Raw genomic sequence first — 18,078 nt, 5'->3', positions numbered from 1 at the left:
ATCCCATTTCCATCGGCCAGATACACTCCTGGTACCACTCTGCTGACTCTGCAAAGATGATCCTTTTCACAACTTCCTCTCAATGCTGAGGCTTTTCAAGGAATTTGCAAAAAAGATACTTGATTTTGAAAAAATGAAAATTTAAATGATGATAACTAATACCAAGCCTGACTTCTAAACTCAATTCAATTCCCTATAAGGTGGGTACTATTTTATTCCCATTTTTAAAGAGAAGGCAACTAACATACTGAAGTTATTAGCCTGTCTGGAGTCTCAGCACATGTACCGTGTACGCTGAGATTCTGGAACCCAAACAAAGCTTTTAATCAGCTGTCAGGCATGATGCCCCATCTTGTTTCTGTAGTCTATTGGCACACCTGTTAAGTATTGTCTGAACATTTCAAAACAATATTCTGCTACTCTAACTGGAATTTTTTTTTTAAACAATTTTTGTGGTGTCTTACACAAAAACTAAGATTACACTGCTTTGGGATTTCTTAGAAATTGAGTAACTGAGCTACAGTTTATCTTCAAAGAATTTGTATTCATCCACTCAAACATATACAGAAAAAACATGACCAAATATTGTCCAGCAACCGACTGTTAAGATTACAGATTGAGGAAAAAACAGGGGAGGCGGGTGGAGTCAGTCAGTCCAGGATGGTTCTAACACCCTACCTGGTGAGAAGTTCAACTGTTGGAAGTAAAAATCCAACCCCACCCCTTGCAGGTAATTCACTTCCTTCTAAAGCTTCATACCTTCAGGGCTGAGGAAATGAAAGATTTTGGCTATGACTCCTTTGAGGCAGGGAGTTAGGAAGAACAAAGTGATTTCTACAGAACAAGCCAAGAGCCAGATGGTTTGATGCAATACTTGTAGGCAGAATGAAGCTGCACTAATTACTAAGTGAACCGTTCAGCTTAGCTCTTCAGCCCTCCAACATGAGATCACGAGGATACAACGCGTAAGGCACTGCAAGTATGCACTGCCCCGTATTTATCAGACCAGGTGCATCATGGATGTTTATTTGCTTATGTATTTACTGATGGTTTTGTTAGTCAAACGACAACTACAGAGTTACAATAAAGTTGACTCTCATTATGGAAATATCATATGAGCTTTAAGACAATTTTTTCTTCAGATTTACAGCATTAAGAAAAATATTCCAAATGAGTTATGCTAAAAATTTCTGACTCTTGTGCACGTAGCTTAACCCTCTGTGTTACAAAAGACCCAGAAAATGTAAGGGCCACACACATTTTTTTTCCTCTAGAAATAGCTTGGATTCGTAAATATATCATTATTGGCTGTCATGCAAGGCCACTAAACTTGGTACAAAAGAAAAACCACATGAATTTTCATCTTGTAGAGACAAAATCTTGTAGAGGTGTTAAAAAGGTTTCCCCAGGTAATTTAAAAGAATTGTGTGTCACAGTTACAAGCCCTGGATTTCAGGATCATGTCACATTGTCTTTAAAACCAAACTTCTCTGATTTGGTTCAACTCCAATTATTTATTCTATTTCTATGCAGAAGGATGCAGTCAACCTGCAATTGATTGATCTGTACCCACCTACTTCTTTCAGGGACCTTAGACCCCTGTGACGGGGGTATGTCTTCTGACTTTTTCCAAAAACATTTAAGTAAGTGCTCAGTACAGCCCTCCACAAACAGCAGACTCTCCAAAAAAAAGTACCCATCTTCTGACCATATACCATCTCAAATTAGGTGAGCACACACATTTTTAACGTTTTTAGTAATAAGTTAAAAAAAAAAAAAAAAAAAAAAAGGCAAATCTAACTTGCTCCAGTTGATTGCCATCACTACTCGAATGAGCTTTCCAAACAGCATTCTGTTTAAGAAAGGACTGACGGGTTGTCCTACCACATTTTACTCCAACAGGAAGACAGGCTATTAGGGAGCTTCAAATATCCCCTCCCATCACATTAAGAGAGTCAAACAGGTACCACTGAAAGCAATGATCTTCTTGAGAAGTCATTCAACATGGTATGTGCCCTGCCAGATACCAAAGCTTCTGGGCTAGAAACAAAATACACGTTAAGGGTATTTGCTCCCAACCAAACCATCTTTATATAATTTATTCTACTTTCTACTTCATTTCAGATTTACTTTTAATAAAGTAATGCAAATCATTTAAAGAAAAAAACCTTTAATTTTAAATTCTGATCTAAGCATAAAATTCATTTTTGTGTCACGGTTAAATTCAGTACAAACTATAAAATTGTTAACACTTGAGTTTCAAAAGAAATCTAGTAAGACCTCTTAGAAAAATTCCTTAAAGAAACAACAGCAAGTCATTTACTGCTATGAGGTTAATACATAAAGAAAAAAACATTCACACATTTTACTGAATTTATCAGTAAATACTTTTAGCCATAATACTTATCATAAAATTAAAAGTTTAAAAGTTGTGTGTGGCTCCATAGCAATTACAATTTGCAATAAAAATACTAAGCCAAATTCTTTTTTTCTAACAAGAACAATGCTAGCTTTAAAACGACTGAAGTTTGCACATCAATTGTGAATGGCGTAGGTGTATCATAACTTAGCTTAAATTAAAGTGGAAGATGGTAAAAACTAGATGCTTTTAACTTTGAATTGCACGAAGAAAATATCAGGGGGAAACAAAACTCAGAGCCATTGTTAGCCATTTAAAAAATATTACTCTTATATTAAAAACATTAAATGAATCAAAGCCAGACAGTACTAAATTTTTACACAAACTTCTTTCGTATTTCAACGTTGTTTATTGAGGAGTGAATGAGACTACTGCCAGACATGCCAACGACACTTCACATTCAAGGGCTGGAAGCCAAAAAGCTTTCCAAACTGAGTCACTGCATAAGCCTTTTAGGGAAAAGGATCGAGAGTGACGTAAAATAACATTTTCATGCTTGTTGTTTTTGTCTTCAGCTTTTCTTCAATGTTTGGATCTATGAGCTTGCTGGGTTGAAGGCTTCTTTCTACCCCACAAAAAGGCTCACACTCCAATTAAGAGAATGAACACTAGGTGTACAGCAACTTGTTTTAACACACATCTATGCTGAGGAACGGATCTTAATTAAAGCTGTTTTGTCTTAAGTTTCCTTGTATCTAGTGAGGAAAATTAATTTTATTTCCCTTTCACCTTCACATGGGTGGGTCACACCAATAGAAAAATACTCTTCAGTGTTACTGCAGGGCTCACGGGACTTCCTCAGTAGTCGGGTGGGGGGAAATCCACTTACACACCATCCTGAAGCCCAGGGCTTCTCGTTCTGCTGTTGTGGCTTTGCAGAAGAATGGCCTACACACAACTCTACCGTTCTCTTTTGCTCAAAAACAAAACAAAGAAACCTAAACAAAAGGGTAAACGTTTATTTGGAGTTAGTTATCTGGTGGTGGTAGTAAGGCCCTTCAGGCAGAGTTCAGGAGCTCCTGTATGGCTGCCTGCTGCTCGGGACTGAGCTGCGCTATGCATTCAGTCCACAGTCCTCCAGAAGTCTAGGAAAGAACAACGTCACATGTTTAGATTTGGCAAAACGGTTACTGGGCAGTACCCTCATAACCATCATTAGGCAGACTGTAACAGCAAAGTACTCTTTCCAGTAGATTAGCTTGATGAACACCATTGTACAAGCAAGACATCTTTTCATTTCTATGAAGTATGTTTCACTCACAGTAAGCTTTCTCATTTGTACATTGATAAAGCTACACTTTTGATGACCTGTTCAAGTTATCTACACACATCCACTTAGGGAGGAAAACTTGATTATAAAACATTGGTAGCTGACAGTTACTACGATTAACGTCTCGCCTTTCTGTTTTCACATATATACAGAAAAATAACATAATGAGTATGTGCTAATCTCAGATTTAAGACAAAGGTTTCAGTTTTAATAGATAATGAGAATATATGGATAGATTATATTAAGTATAATCTATTTGAGGCTTGATGACAAGATAATATAAAAGTGAAATTTCCTTAGCTTGTTGAATTTCTACTCTCTTCCTCTAATAGAAAAAATACAGAAAAAACTAAACAAAAAACCCCAAAACCATTTTAGTTCTTCTTTCCCAATTTAACTAAATCAGCTTACCTGTACTTGGCGAACTACATTGGCCAGACGTTTGGCACAAGGATCATCATGTTTAATTGCCTCATGCATTTCTCCTTCTGCGATTATACTGAATATTTTGGGCAGATTGGTATTGTTTGGGCCAAGGACAATTGGGTGATTACTGAAATAAGAGAAGAAAACCATTATAAATTAAAATTGTAATAGAAAATCACTCAAGCACTCATATATTTTCCCATACCCTTCCCCCAATACCAAATTCTGTTATTAGGTCCTTCCTTATACAATGATCATGCACTAAAATCAACTGCCTTTTAAATCCAGTAGGAGGAAATCTGATTAGCTTTGCAGTTTCTTCCCATGTAAACCATACATTTAAGAACAGTTCCTTTACATAAATTTTATTTAGATACTACAGAATGGTTTCTAAAATAAATTTGAAGTTCAAAAAGACTTACAGGCATTTCAAAAGTAAACTGGGAAATGAGTTCCAGTCAAGTTTAATGGAAAGAACCCTAACAGTGAATCTGACTAGTTTCATCTTTTTCATCAGGAAAATTTCAGAGCAGTCATTTCCAAGGGAGAAGATTAAATAGCATGATGGAGAACAGGTTACTTCAGAGGCAAGAACAGGTTAACGCATCTCCACGATGGCTCTGAAGTATTCCTTAATGATGTCCTCAGTGAAAAGACTTCTAGTATTTTTATGACCAGTGAGAACTTAGGCGTGAAGGAATACACACATTGGCCCATTTCTACAAACTCCATGAGACGAGTGGTTGTAGCCCCTGATTTATTTATGAACTAAAAGCAGTAGTTAATAGTGACAGAGCCCAGACCACCAATGGACACAACTTTGATGTGATAGCTTTTGTAACATCCTGGTTGTTCTAATTCTTAGCAATACTCACAGACACAAAATAACACTAATAACGCCAAAGGTCAAGGGCCAGACCATGAGTGCCCATCTGGTATATTTCCCTTAGACCACTGATTTTTTAATTCAAAGAAAAACACTAGTATTTCAGAGGGTCAAATAACAGTACGAACCCATGTTCTTTCGTCTCATTCTATTAATAAATGATATGCCAATGATGCCTCAGTAAAGCTAATGACTGAATGGATAAAAGAATGAATGAATGGGGTGGAAGACAGAACAGAATCTTCTTTGAACATCTTATTCTATAATGACTCATCTGTTGAACTGAATCGCACACAACTCAAAATTAGATGTGATTATAAGGCACTCCTAACTGTGATAAGGCTTCTTAACCTGATTTATAAACATAGCATTATTAGGACCTGAACGCCTGAGAGGCACGCATAGGAAGCACCAAGCTGCGTGAAGGGAAAGGAAGTAAGGCTGCCCTGTCCTGCTGCCCACCTCTCAATGAGGTCGCAAAGATAATTGAAAGTCTGAACAGCTTCTTCTTTATCCTCATGCAGTGGAAGCCAAGAAAGCCAGTGTGGGAGGACTTCTTCAACGTTCACACAGTCAGGCTTGAACTTCATCATTTTCCCCACCGCTGAGATGCAGTTCTCAGTAGCATTGATGTTTTCTTTGGTCTTAGCATCAGCAGACTGAATAACTCTTACCAGCAGTGGAAGTGCTTCTAAAATAAGCATTTGGAAAGAAGTCAGTCCAAGGCTCATTTACATGCAAATGATCAAAAATATGTCTTATTTTTTGGTCCAGCTACAAATCACAGTGAGAAAATGTTCAAGTGTAAGGAGCACTTTGTTTTCATGACTTCAGAACCATGACAGGGGAGAGGGAGGTTGCCTGGTGTGCTCTGGACCAGCCTCACTACATTAATTTATAGGCCCCCCAAGAGGTCAGCAGTCTCTGGACTTGCACTCCTGATCACCTCAGTGTACTACAGCTTTTAAAAGCCTCCAAGCTCTAGTCCTATGCCGAACTCACAGGGACCCAGACGTGCCTTAAAAGCACGTCCTCCAAGCCCCAGATGAACTGCACCCTGGGACCGGGGCGAGGAGGCGCTGGTCCCACTCAGACTTCATTCCCATCTCTATGCAAATGAGGATGGTAAATGTCTAAGTGCTGTAATAAGGTGTGTGCAAAAGGAAAAGAGAAGGAAGCAGTGTATACTGTTTTCAGGGTCGGGGCAGAAAGCAAGGTAGGGCTAACAGGGATGTCTGGGGCGAAATGCGCGTAACCAGACAAACAGAAGTACCTGTGCAGAAAGGACGGTAGTTATCGCCACCATACTGTGCCATGACTCCCAGGCCATATGCAGCTGCTTGCCTGACTTCCGGGCTGCTGTCACATACGTATTGGAGCATTGGCCTTAAGAAATATTCTGCATATTTAAATGAGGCTGGACTACAGTGTTCTATGACATCATCAAAGATGCACAGTCCCCACTGTCTGTCTGGCCACGGTCTATGTGGACACTACAAAAGAGACATTCTTTTAAGCTTTGGATACTGGAGTGAAGACTATAAAAGAAACAAACACTCACTATTGGCTGTCATCTCACAGGGATATTCCTGATACAGGTAATGAAAAATAAACATTGCAACAATCAGTTCTTATGAATAACAACCCTCAAACTACAGATTTTCCACCATCTGAAATTACCAAGTATGAGGAAGAATGACAGCAGCATCTACGTACATACATTTCCTTTACAAAAAAGACAACGGCAATGCTATATTTAAAAAACACAGCCACAGCAAAAGCTGCAAAACTTTATAGTACTGATTCAACAGGATGTCACATGCCTACATCACTTTTAGAAACATACTGTGCTACAAAGTATCACAAAACACATAATTAAAAGCCAAAAAGGGGTAAATATCCAATGACTGCTTTTAATTTATAATACATGTAAAAAAACTGAATATGTAATGCTATCATCCAGAACCTATGATTGTTGGTGGTACATAATAAAGATCAAAACTAAATTTTCTAGGGTCTACTTTAAAACAAAAACCTGTAACCATTTTGTTTCCACTTATTAATTTAGCAGGGTATAGATAATCTGAAATAATAAAAAGTCAGTTGTATATTTTTAGACTGCATTATAAATTAATTGGACTACAGAAAACCTAATTAGTAAACTTCCAAGCATACACTGAGAAAGTATCCAAGGCAATGCAATAAACTCAGTAAATTAAAGAGGTACAGTGAAAACTATGATTTCTAGGATCCATTTTAACCTTAAAGTGTTAAATTTTAAAATGCTGTAATAGATTTTCAGGTCAACTGTCTAAAATAATTGTCAAAAAGAGGTAATACTCACAATTAGGTTGACAATTAACGGAAGCAGCTGTTCAAACCATGGTAACACTTTTTCCTTGTAGCTACTGAATATTGAATGTAAAATGTCTGACACTTTGGTCAGAATATAAACATCATTATCATCCTAAAAAAAACCAAGTGGGCATACTATGTGTTAAAAAAAGTATGTATGTATTTAAAAAGTGTCCTCACTATTCTTAACATTTATTATAAAAAAATCTAAGAAACATAGAAAATTAAGTTTCTTGTCACTTTCTTAAGAGCACAGCAAGAGTCCAGAGACTGAGGTTACTCCAGTGATATCTTGTCTGGCAATAAAAAGACAGAAGGAGTATTCAAGTACTGCACTTACTGCAAATACTTTCCTTGGAATGTATTTAAAATAGATGGTTGAAAGACTATCCCAAATTTCAAAGTTTTGAAATGAGTGATTTTACTTTACTATCTTTTGTTTGTTTTCTAGGATTTCTCTAGTTTTGGAGTGGGATGGTGGGGAGATGTGGGGTCAGTTATTTACAACACCTCATCCCCGGGAACCATATGCGTGTCAGGGTGAGCACCTGCCAAGGACAGGGATGAGTCCCACGAGCCAGCACGGGTCCATCAGATGGCCACATGCCACGCACGGCAGACCCTACATACAGAGCTGACCTGTGTTGATGGCATCAAGTGGTCTGATGGTAGGAGTTCTGAGTAACAACGTTAAGAATTATGTCAACCACATGCCTATTGTTTATAGGGATAGGGAAATTTGCACAATTCTGTGGTCCAGGGGAAAGAGAGCTGGTATTACAGAAAGACCTGGCCTTAAGCACGAGAGTGTCAACAGTGTGGCTCTAGGCAATCACTTAACATCTGAGTTTGAGTTCACTCATCTTCAAAATGGGGAAAGCACCAGCAGGCAGAGATGAGCATTGTGAGAGTGTAGAAGATAAGAGGGAACTCCAAAGGTTTGTATGTAAGGTCACTGCGACAAAGCGCACACACAGCACCAGAACACAAACCAGCTAGCCTCAAACCTCTTACTCTCTAAATGAAACACACATCAGATTCTTCTGCTGAAAATTACTAAGAAGTACCTTTTAGGAGAAGTCAGATGAATCAGAAGCTTAAGCATTAATGCAAATGGTCACGTAAGTTAAGTTCTAAATGGGGTAACTTACCTCATCTTGTAGTGATTCTTCCACCTGCTCATCATAGTCTTCATCTTGTCTTTTAACTAAAACACACCCAAATAAATGTCTTCTTAAATGGTCGCCAAAAATGGTCAAGAATTACATCCAGAAATAAAAGTGTGGAAAACTTACCTTGCCGCAATTCTTGGTTTTTAAAATGTTCTTCAAGTTTAGCTTTCAGTATACCACCCAATTCTTCAAAGTGTTCATTATTAAGGCATCCATCTCCCATGACTTCAATGCACTAAACATGAGTTTGAGGAAAGAAAGCAACTCTTAAGATTTAAGTGTTTTGGAGTCAAAAGTTAAACTCCATTAAGAATCAGATGGAGGCATTGAGAAAAATGAACATAACTCCTACCCTGAGATTAAACAGTAGATACACTTGGATTATATTTGCTACCACACCAGTACTTAAAAAAAAATAATTTAAAAAATATTTTCCCTTTAAACATGTCCTGAGTATGTCTTAAGTGCCAGGAATTATGCTGGGTGTTGCAAATTCAAAGATGGAAAAGACCAACCAGTTTTTAAGAAGCTGTTATCACATGCATACTCTATACAGAGATGGTGCTGGAGAAAGGCTAAGCTTGTGCCACAAATGGAGGGAATGAGATGAGCAAAGGCATGGAAGCATGCATTCTTTGAAAAGTAACAGAAAATCTGAACTTGAGGAGTGCAAATGGGAACAAAGAATTTTTAAACCCAGTTGTGGAGCAAGCTATGGAGTTGTGAGCCTTGGAAAATGGGGGGAGTGACTCAAAAGCAAATTAATGCTTGAGGAAAGGTGACTGAACTGTGAGGGAAAGAAGGAATGGCTTCTGGAGCAGATTAAGTGAGGCACAAGCAAAAAGAAAAAATACAGCAAAAAACAGAGAAATTTAGGAGAGAGAGAAGAGGACAGAGACCAGACTTGACTTGGATGACACCGAAGTGTCATCTGGTGGTTGGATTACTGGGTAAATGACGATGGAAACTAATCAAGACCAGAATACAAGAGCAGCTACTCTTAAAAAGTAAGGAAAAGAGTGATAACACCAAATTAAATATTTTTGGTTGCAAATTATGTTACAGCATAAAAAAAAAAATCCCATTTATTTAGTAAGACAAATATATGAACACACAAACTGTTTACACTAATTTTGAAGAGAAAAATATTTACCTTTGCAAAAGAATGCATTATTTCTGAGAGGACATCTGAATCTGGTTCTGTGCCAATGGCCTTGATTAGCGCATCACACATAAAATGCCACATCTGTGTGAGGTACTCAGGACCACGAACCCTCGCACACTCCAGGAGAAGAGGCATGGATTCTGCTGCTGCCACTCGAACGCGTTTTATTGTTAAGGAAAACGTACTCACTCAAACGAACCTTAGACAACATTTAGTGTGATTACTATCCTCAAGATTGTTCTATTGTTTTGCTCAGTTACATACTGAAGTGCTCAGTCAGTTATTAACAGGAGTGCTAGGCAACTTCTGTTTATCTAAGAGTGCTCTCCAAGAGCTTGCGTTCAATAAAACCTGTGTATAAAAACTCAAGTCTCCCCGCCCCAAGACATACTTCCTGTCTTTCCAATCACCTACAATGTAACAGGAATAAAGGTTCAAATATAACCCCTCAACACAAAAATAACGGAGGAAAGAGCCAGGACTCTCACAGTGTCTCAGGATATACCTATCCCCAAACTTCAGGTAGTACATTTCTTACAAAGGCACCTGAAGTAACGACTTTACTAAGAAAACTACCAATGATCTCTTCCTGAATCAGTCTCTGCAGAGTTGCCTCCCCCATCTAATATCATGTCTAAAATAAATGTCTTGAGAATTCCTCTTAGAAATGATTCTGCCCTGTCCTCAGGCATTACGGGACATCTGCTGGGGAAAAGCCCCCTTCTGTGAAGGACACCACCGTCGAGTACTGCGCAAGGAACCGCAACCAAGGGGCTCTGGGGCAGCAGATCTGTGTGTGTGGCTCTCAATCCACTGTGCTGTCATTTTTTAACCCATCTTAAAGTGTGTGTGTGTGCAAAAAAGTGTAAAAATATACCTATACTTATTACAACTACCATTATACTGAAGAGGACAATTGTTACATGAAGATTTATTAAGAGACATTTCTCCCCAGAGGTATTATCCACATTTGAAATGAGCTAGAAAGTTAAGCTGGTCTCTAACCTATTAAAAAGAATCTTACTTTCTTAACATCACCAAAAGACATTTGGGGAAAGTGGCAATACATAATTATAGATATTTGCTAATAAAATCCCAGTCCTTAAAACTCTTCAGTGCTTCACAGAGAACTGTCTAACTAGTGGATAGCTGACGTTCTCCTTTTCAGGTTTTTGGCACAAGCGAAACAAAGGCACAAGCAGAGAACCTGAAACCATCATCAGTGCAAACAGAGCACTGGTGACGCCCACTCACTTCAGCTAGCACAGAGTCTACTACTTCTACAACTCAAGTCTAGCTAGAAATCTTTTCTGTTCAAAAATTACAGGATATCATCGTGGAAATAAAATTTCAGTAGAGGTACCATGAGTTTGACAACCTGTTCAGTATACTCCACAAAGCCTTCTTTTAACTCCTTAGCATAACAGACCTGAAATGAAAGTATTGGAAGAGAAATCAAGATCCATGTCATGCATTTGTTTTTTATTACAAACTGCAAAACTTAAGGACCACAGAATGCTCTACCCTAACTAGAGTTAACTACTTTTAAAGCTGTATGCAGGACAAGGAAATTAGTCAAACTCATGGGAACTGTAAAATGGGAAAGGGCCATGAAACAACTGTAAAATATATTGTCATTTAAAAGGTGGAATGCTTCATATTCTTATTTAGTGTGGGGAAGAATTTAGCAAAAGCTTTCGTACTCTGAAAATACTTCATACGAAAGATACCACTTAATTAAGGCAATATAAAAAGTTATTTTAAAAACCATGAAAATGTAATCATGGCACATCTCTTCTGTAAATCTGCAGCTATGAGTTTCTGTTTTGAATTAAAAAAAAAAAATCATTACAACAATCAAACAAACAAAAAAAAACATCGTAATTCTTTTCTCTTTTACCACATTAAAAGATTTGATAATTGTGTTTATGTAACTGTAAAAGATGTTACATTTATATTTTTTCTCAAGTTGATACTATAAAGATTCCAAAATATTTATAAATTATAGGCAAATATGATGGCTCAGTGGTGAACAATACGCCTGCATACAGGAGATGCACAAGATGCAGTTCTGTCTCCGGGTCAGGAAGATCCCCTGGAGGAGCTAATGGCTATCCACTCCAGTATTCTTGCCTGGAGAATTCCACAGACAGAGGAGCCTGGTGAGCTACAGTCCATGTGGCCACAGAGTCTAACACAATAGAGTAAATAAGCACACAGGCGCTGATAAGAGTAAGTTCAAGAGATACGCTTAAATGAATTAGAAAACAATGCCTTGTTAATAGAAAAATAGAATTGAAGTCATTAGTTTTTATTTAGGCTTACTTAACTGCTAGATTTATAATATATCATAAAATGGTTTTTCCAGTGGTCATGTATGGATGTGAGAGTTGGACTGTGAAGAAGGCTGAGCGCCGAAGAATTGATGCTTTTGAACTGTGGTGTTGGAGAAGACTCTTGAGAGTCCCTTGGACTGCAAGGAGGTCCAACCAGTCCATTCTGAAGGAGATCAGCCCTGGGATTTCTTTGGACAGAATGACGCTAAAGCTGAAACTCCAGTACTTTGGCCACCTTATGTGAAGAGTTGACTCATTGGAAAAGACTCTGATGCTGGGAGGGATTGGGGGAAGGAGGAAAATGGGACAACAGAGGATGAGATGCCTGGATGTCATCACTGACTCGATGGACGTGAGTCTGAGTGAACTCCGGGAGTTGGTGATGGACAGGGAGGCCTGGCGTGCTGCGATTCATGGGGTCGCAAAGAGTCGGACACGACTGAGCGACTGAACTGAACTGAACTAAACTGAATCTCTTAAAAATTTTTTTACTCAAGTTTAGTTGACTCACAAAGTTGTGTTCCCATAGTCTCTTAACCAGTTAATAACAAAACAAAACTTACCCCTCCCTGTCTACAACACATACAGGTTAAGATAATCAGTGTAAATATCCTGGTTCTCCTACCATGTCTTTTTTCATACAATGAAATCATACCAATTTTATTTTTAATACTATGAGCACATTTTTTGTTCATTCAAAAACATTCCTTAGCCCCTGTCATACACTAAGCACAAAATGGGCAAAAACCCTTCCCTCAGTTAGCTCTGTAACAGTTTTGTAATACTCCAAGGCACAGTGCTTCCTGATCATCATCTAACAACAGGTATTTGGGCTATTCACTGTACTGGGGCTATTCACTTTGTTCTTGTTATTAAAAATAGCACTGGTAAAGAAAGGTTTCATCCACATGATTTCTTTAGGATTGAAATCTGTAAGTAGAAATGTTGAGTCTAAAGGTTTCTATATCGTATTTCTTAAAGAATACATTCCTGGCTCTTCAAACTAACTTCTTCAATATCTATAAAAAGCACTCCTATGAAATATATTTACACACACACATGTATTCATGAGAAGTTGTAAAATAAAGTTTAGTAAACATAATTACCAGCATCTGACAAGCAGTTGATTTTTCTTCCAGTCCTGCAGTTTTAATACCAAAACTTTGCTGATCTCCAAGGTTCACAAATTCCCAACCATCATCATCACTCATGTTCTCCATGTCTTGAGCTATTAACAAAGAATCAAAGCAAATTCATTTTAACTTTGTTAAAAATGATAACAAGGAGAACTCTTACAAGTGCCACTTCCTCATGAAGACACCTACTATCTAGAAGGGCTACTTCAGGCTTAATTGAAGCTGTCTTCATTAAAGGCCCCATCACCACCGGTAGGTACTGCTGAAATTCTTTCCCAAGGATTTTGCACATCCTGGCCCATGCGGAGATCATGTAAGAGATCTGGGGGGGGGGGGGGGGGGGGGGGGGGGAACAATTAAAAATTAAATTTAAATTGATGTTTCAAAAATGTGTAAAGCCCCTTTCCCCTTCTCATAGAAATGATGTTTTATTTTGGCCCTTCAAGCAACAAGTGCGCTAAAGACCACATACTTAAAATGTTTGGAAACAATAAAGTCACTGAGAACTTACTTCTACATGAGGATACAGACAACAGGTGAGGCAAGAGACAGACCAGTGCTGTGTCTTATGTTTTCCTGTTTTCAAGAAGCAGTACATAACAGCACATGAATCATGTAACAAAAATCCACTTAGACTTATCAACCCCTGGCCGCTAATTTTCCCCAAGGCAGGACTTTACCTGACTTTGCCTACAGCCTAACACTCCACTCAGTCAATATTAATCACCCCTTTCTCCTCTTTGTTTAAGTTTTCTGTGTAGGGGGTTGTCCACATTTAAGATACCTCTTCTACTACTCAATTTAGGAAGACTTTAATTACTACAAAGTACCCTAGAGAATCTGGTTCTATTTCATCTCTATTGCCCACAAAGGGATTTTTACCCTCTGGTATCTATTTATATACTTGTTTACCTCATGTGGCTGCATGTGCAAACACACTCCCCTACTCCTAATTTCAAAAACAAAACCAAAAAAAGTTTGAAAAACAAAACAAAACAAAACATTTTAAGTATGGAAAACAATTACAGCATGGCTGTGCAAAGTTAAAATTTAATCCAACAATTATTTATTGAATGCTCATTGTGCAGCAGGCACTGGGAGTATCACCAAGAATAGGATAGACATTTGCGACATTATTACAACCGGGTCCTAGGCACCCACCACTGAGACTTGTACTGGCCAGGAAATCTGGGCAGGAGTTAGAAAGGCTGAGTGGGAACGGCTCTTTCTAAGCTACAGGATGTTTGTTCCTGGGCAGAGAAAAGAGCACAACACATTCTAAAATTGTTGGTTGCGACATTTCTTTTGCTTTAGAAAGGGGAAGGAAGTCACGTGGCACTGAACGGGCCAGGAGAGATCCAAACGGACATGTCTTGGAAGTGGCTGGATAAATAAACCCTGCGTTCAGTGACTGAAGTCACAACCCTATGGAGGAAAACCAAAGCCACGACTGTGGATGACACTGCTCAAGGGAAGTGAGGAGATCCGAGCACCTAGGATAATGGAGATCAGCAGCACCAAAAACCTTCAGTCATAAGAGCAGCAGCCTGAAAATCGACTGAGGAAAAACACGGTGTGCAAAAGTAAACACGTGTAAGCACACACGGTGTGGAAAGCCAGTGAAGAATGCCCCTGAAACCAGGGGTTGTATTACCTCAAGAAACCTATTGCTCAATTTTTCTTCTCAGTATTTAGCCCTGCGCTATCAACCAGGATGGAGGGGACCATGCGCGCTGCTTTACCTGAGGGTCGTCATCTTCCATGTCACTGAAGTCTGTTTGCGTCTTCAGCAACAGCTGCATCACGTCAGAGGCATCCTGCATGAACTGGAGGAAAGTTTGGGGAAGACACATGTTACTCACGTATATCTCATCACAGAGATACCACTGCCACCTAATTTTGTTTCTCACATAATAAATCTCTCTCCCCAAATCTATTAACATTTCCCGCGTGAGTTTTAACCCCTCAGATAAAAGTACTATATAGAGAAGTTGTCACATATACTTCAACAGATTTAGTGCTCTAGAATTTCTAGAAAAATGTTTTTCAGTTAAAGTCAAAATGAATTACAGTATAAAGATAGTTCTCGTGTCATCCAGTTTTGGTCCATGGCTTATGCATTTCCAGCAGTAAAAAGATAACTCAAATTCAGAAAAGCAATTCTGGATTGCTCTCTAGCTTCCCTGGTGGCTCAGTGGTAAAGAATCCACCTGCAATGCAGGAGACCCTGGTTCAATCCCTGAGTCGGGAAGATCCCCAGGAAGAGGAAATGGCAACCCACTCCAGTATCCTTTCTGTGAAAATCCTACTAGGGACAGAGGAGCCTGGTGGGCTATGGTCCGTGGGACTGCAAACTTGGACACGACTGAGTGACTGAGCTGCAAAAGCTGTATGATTTTCACTTCTCTGTTTAGTTTTGGCTATCTCCACTGTATAAACAGGCAGTGCTGCACAAAGATAGTTTGAAAGCCAAAATACAGAGTATGGAACATAAAAATGTTTTACTGACTAGGTTCTCAGTGTCTCCCAGAAAACTATTTGTAAGATAAAAGTGCTAGTTGTGGAGGAGACCAGAGAGAAAGGTTTTATGTTGAAAGCTCTGAGAATCAGAATGGGAGGGGCTGATAACAGAAACTTTTTTGGGGTTAGCTTTGACAGCTGAGATGCTGGCTAGGATGAAAAACACATGGGCCAATGGTCCTTTTTAATTCTTTTCTGAAGATCTAAATGCATATTTCTCTTGGGACACTCAAAGCTTTGGGGATTAACAGGATTGCAACTGGAATGTTCCCAAGCACTTTTTTAGTTTTTAAAAAAAAATTTTTCAGTCACACCCTGAGGCATGTGGGTCTTAGTTTCCTGACCAGGGATGGAACCTGTGCCCCCTGCACTGGAAGACAGAGTCTCAATCACTGGACTTGGGTCCCCCGAGCATATGTTTAAATATGGGTAAAACTGAACATATGGGTCTGGAATTCCACAAGCCTCCAGAGATAAGACTGCACATGTAAGGGAAGGTTTCAAAAGCATGACTGAGTTAAGAAGAAACCTTATTAGCAATGAAAAAATGAAGCTGATAATTTATATATAAAATTAAAGTAATTCAAGAATAAGATGATGGAAAACAACTAAATCTTTAGAAAACCTCTTATCAGAAAGAAAAAAATCCTCTGGTACCCTCGATGCCCCCAAAGCCAGATGACACACAACAAACCCAACACATTGTTGACAAGTCACTTACCTTTTCCTTCCCAACAGCCAGACCAATGAGGCTGATGCACTCAATAGTTTTTCCTCTGAGAAGTCTGAGTTCCTTTTGAACTGCATTCTCGACAATGTGCTTCAGTGACGGCATGAATAAGTCATAGTAGGGGACAAATTTTTCTTCTGCAGTATCTGCAACTGATGCAATAGACGTCACAACTTGTTCCAAAACTAACTTGGTGCCTTTCTGGATCAACTGGAAGGAAGACAACAGAACATCAGCCCCACAGAGGAGAAGATGGGGCAAGCACTCCCGGCCAGTTCCCGAGGGCTGCACTGAGACTGCACGCTGAGCCCACCCTACAGCAGCCAGAGTGGAGACTAGGTCTCAGCGCAAACTGAAGAGCCCCCGCTGAACTATCTGTGAGGTGTTCTCTCCTGTCAGCACAGCGCTCCTCACTTGTATCCACTTTATCTCAAAGCACGGCTAATTCTCGAGCATAAATGTGAACTCCCTTAAATTTTTGTATCCAGCAAGCTTAATTTTACTCATTGTTCTTCATTTATTTCCACTACTTAATTTTATATCTTGTGCTGTCCGATTAGGTCGTGGAGAAAGTTCCCTTTATGGCCCATTCCTTTATTTTCTATTTCTCCCCAGAAAAATACCACTGAGGACACCCCTGAGAGGTGCCCTCTTTCTCCACCCTGGTGCAACAGGTGAGATCAGCCTTCCCCCTGCACCAACAATCCAGTGTTCTCTGACCTGCCGAGGAAAATTCTTCCTGGGTACTTGCGGTCAGGCCATGTCAGCACCTGGCAATGTTATTCTGTAATTCCTTGTGGGTTCATAGAAATAATTGAGCCGGCAACTGCTCCGGACCCTCCACCCCCTCATCAACCACAGCCACTCTCGGCAGAGCTCTTTCTACTTGTACCTCGAGTCCCCACACTGCTCTGCAAGGTGAGCTCACTCCTTCCTTTGGCATCTCGCATCTGCTCTGTGGTTAACGTCATGACCAGCCTGTGATCCCACAGGAAAGTCTTTCTTCCTTGGCTACCCTGCCTCCGCACAGCTCTTCTCACACACACGACCCTCTTCCCCTATCCCATCTCAGCAGCCCCTTCCTTCAGTCTGCACCTCACACACGGGTCCCCAGCGGGGAGCTGGGTTATATAGAGCCATCCTTCAGCCAAATCTACTCGAACGTCCTATCTGACCCATCTATTTCTGATTTAACTAACTAACCTAACTGACCTGCCCTCAACTCGACTACCTCCCTGTCTTCACGTACTACACTCACCTTCCTGTATCATGCTCTTAGCTTGCTATCGTAGTTCACTGAGTGCCCATCCTCTGCTTCAGACCCCTTCTCTGCCTTCTGGGACCTTGTAATTTCCCGTCTTCCTCTCTGCTCTCCTTTAGACCAGGGCTAGGTGAAGTGCGGTTTACCAACTGTTACCAGTTCATCATGAGCCAAAGTACAGACGCTGAGTGTTTAGAAAAATTTTTATAGCAATCTGACAGTAACTTTATGTTTGCTGAATATTCGAATTAAAAGGCTTTTATTTTGTGCGTCCTTTTTATTTTATAGCAGAAATTTCATTTCATTCTACTTGATAACAAACCAGGTTTCTGTTTTTGCCTGTCTTACCTGCATCCTGTCTTTTTCTGCTGCTGCACTGATTATTATTCACTTGTTTTTAGG

General features: G+C 39.5%; 1 protein-coding gene across 2 annotated transcripts in view; it reads right to left on the bottom strand.

The window, feature by feature from the left end:
• Nucleotides 1-2,157: 2,157 nt before the first annotated feature.
• IPO5 (importin 5) overlaps nt 2,158-18,078 on the bottom strand; it is a 60,374-nt gene continuing 44,453 nt past the window's right edge. Inside the window, exons 17-29 of one of the 2 annotated variants that reach the window (NM_001372122.1) lie at nt 16,407-16,625; nt 14,908-14,991; nt 13,355-13,487; nt 13,136-13,257; nt 11,026-11,122; nt 9,682-9,854; nt 8,652-8,763; nt 8,508-8,563; nt 7,346-7,468; nt 6,275-6,494; nt 5,464-5,692; nt 4,101-4,242; nt 2,158-3,504 (exon numbers count right to left, since the gene is read on the bottom strand). In NM_001372122.1, the coding sequence (NP_001359051.1) occupies nt 3,418-3,504; nt 4,101-4,242; nt 5,464-5,692; nt 6,275-6,494; nt 7,346-7,468; nt 8,508-8,563; nt 8,652-8,763; nt 9,682-9,854; nt 11,026-11,122; nt 13,136-13,257; nt 13,355-13,487; nt 14,908-14,991; nt 16,407-16,625 (1,797 nt within the window). In that variant the 3' untranslated portion in view covers nt 2,158-3,417. The remainder of the gene's footprint in view (nt 3,505-4,100; nt 4,243-5,463; nt 5,693-6,274; nt 6,495-7,345; nt 7,469-8,507; nt 8,564-8,651; nt 8,764-9,681; nt 9,855-11,025; nt 11,123-13,135; nt 13,258-13,354; nt 13,488-14,907; nt 14,992-16,406; nt 16,626-18,078) is intronic. The other variant, XM_059892008.1, reaches the window with a different exon arrangement.

The sequence above is a fragment of the Bos taurus genome, chromosome 12 (assembly GCF_002263795.3).
Source record: "Bos taurus isolate L1 Dominette 01449 registration number 42190680 breed Hereford chromosome 12, ARS-UCD2.0, whole genome shotgun sequence".
NCBI classification, from domain to species: domain Eukaryota; kingdom Metazoa; phylum Chordata; class Mammalia; order Artiodactyla; family Bovidae; genus Bos; species Bos taurus.
This window is presented reverse-complemented; position numbering and strand designations above follow the sequence as displayed.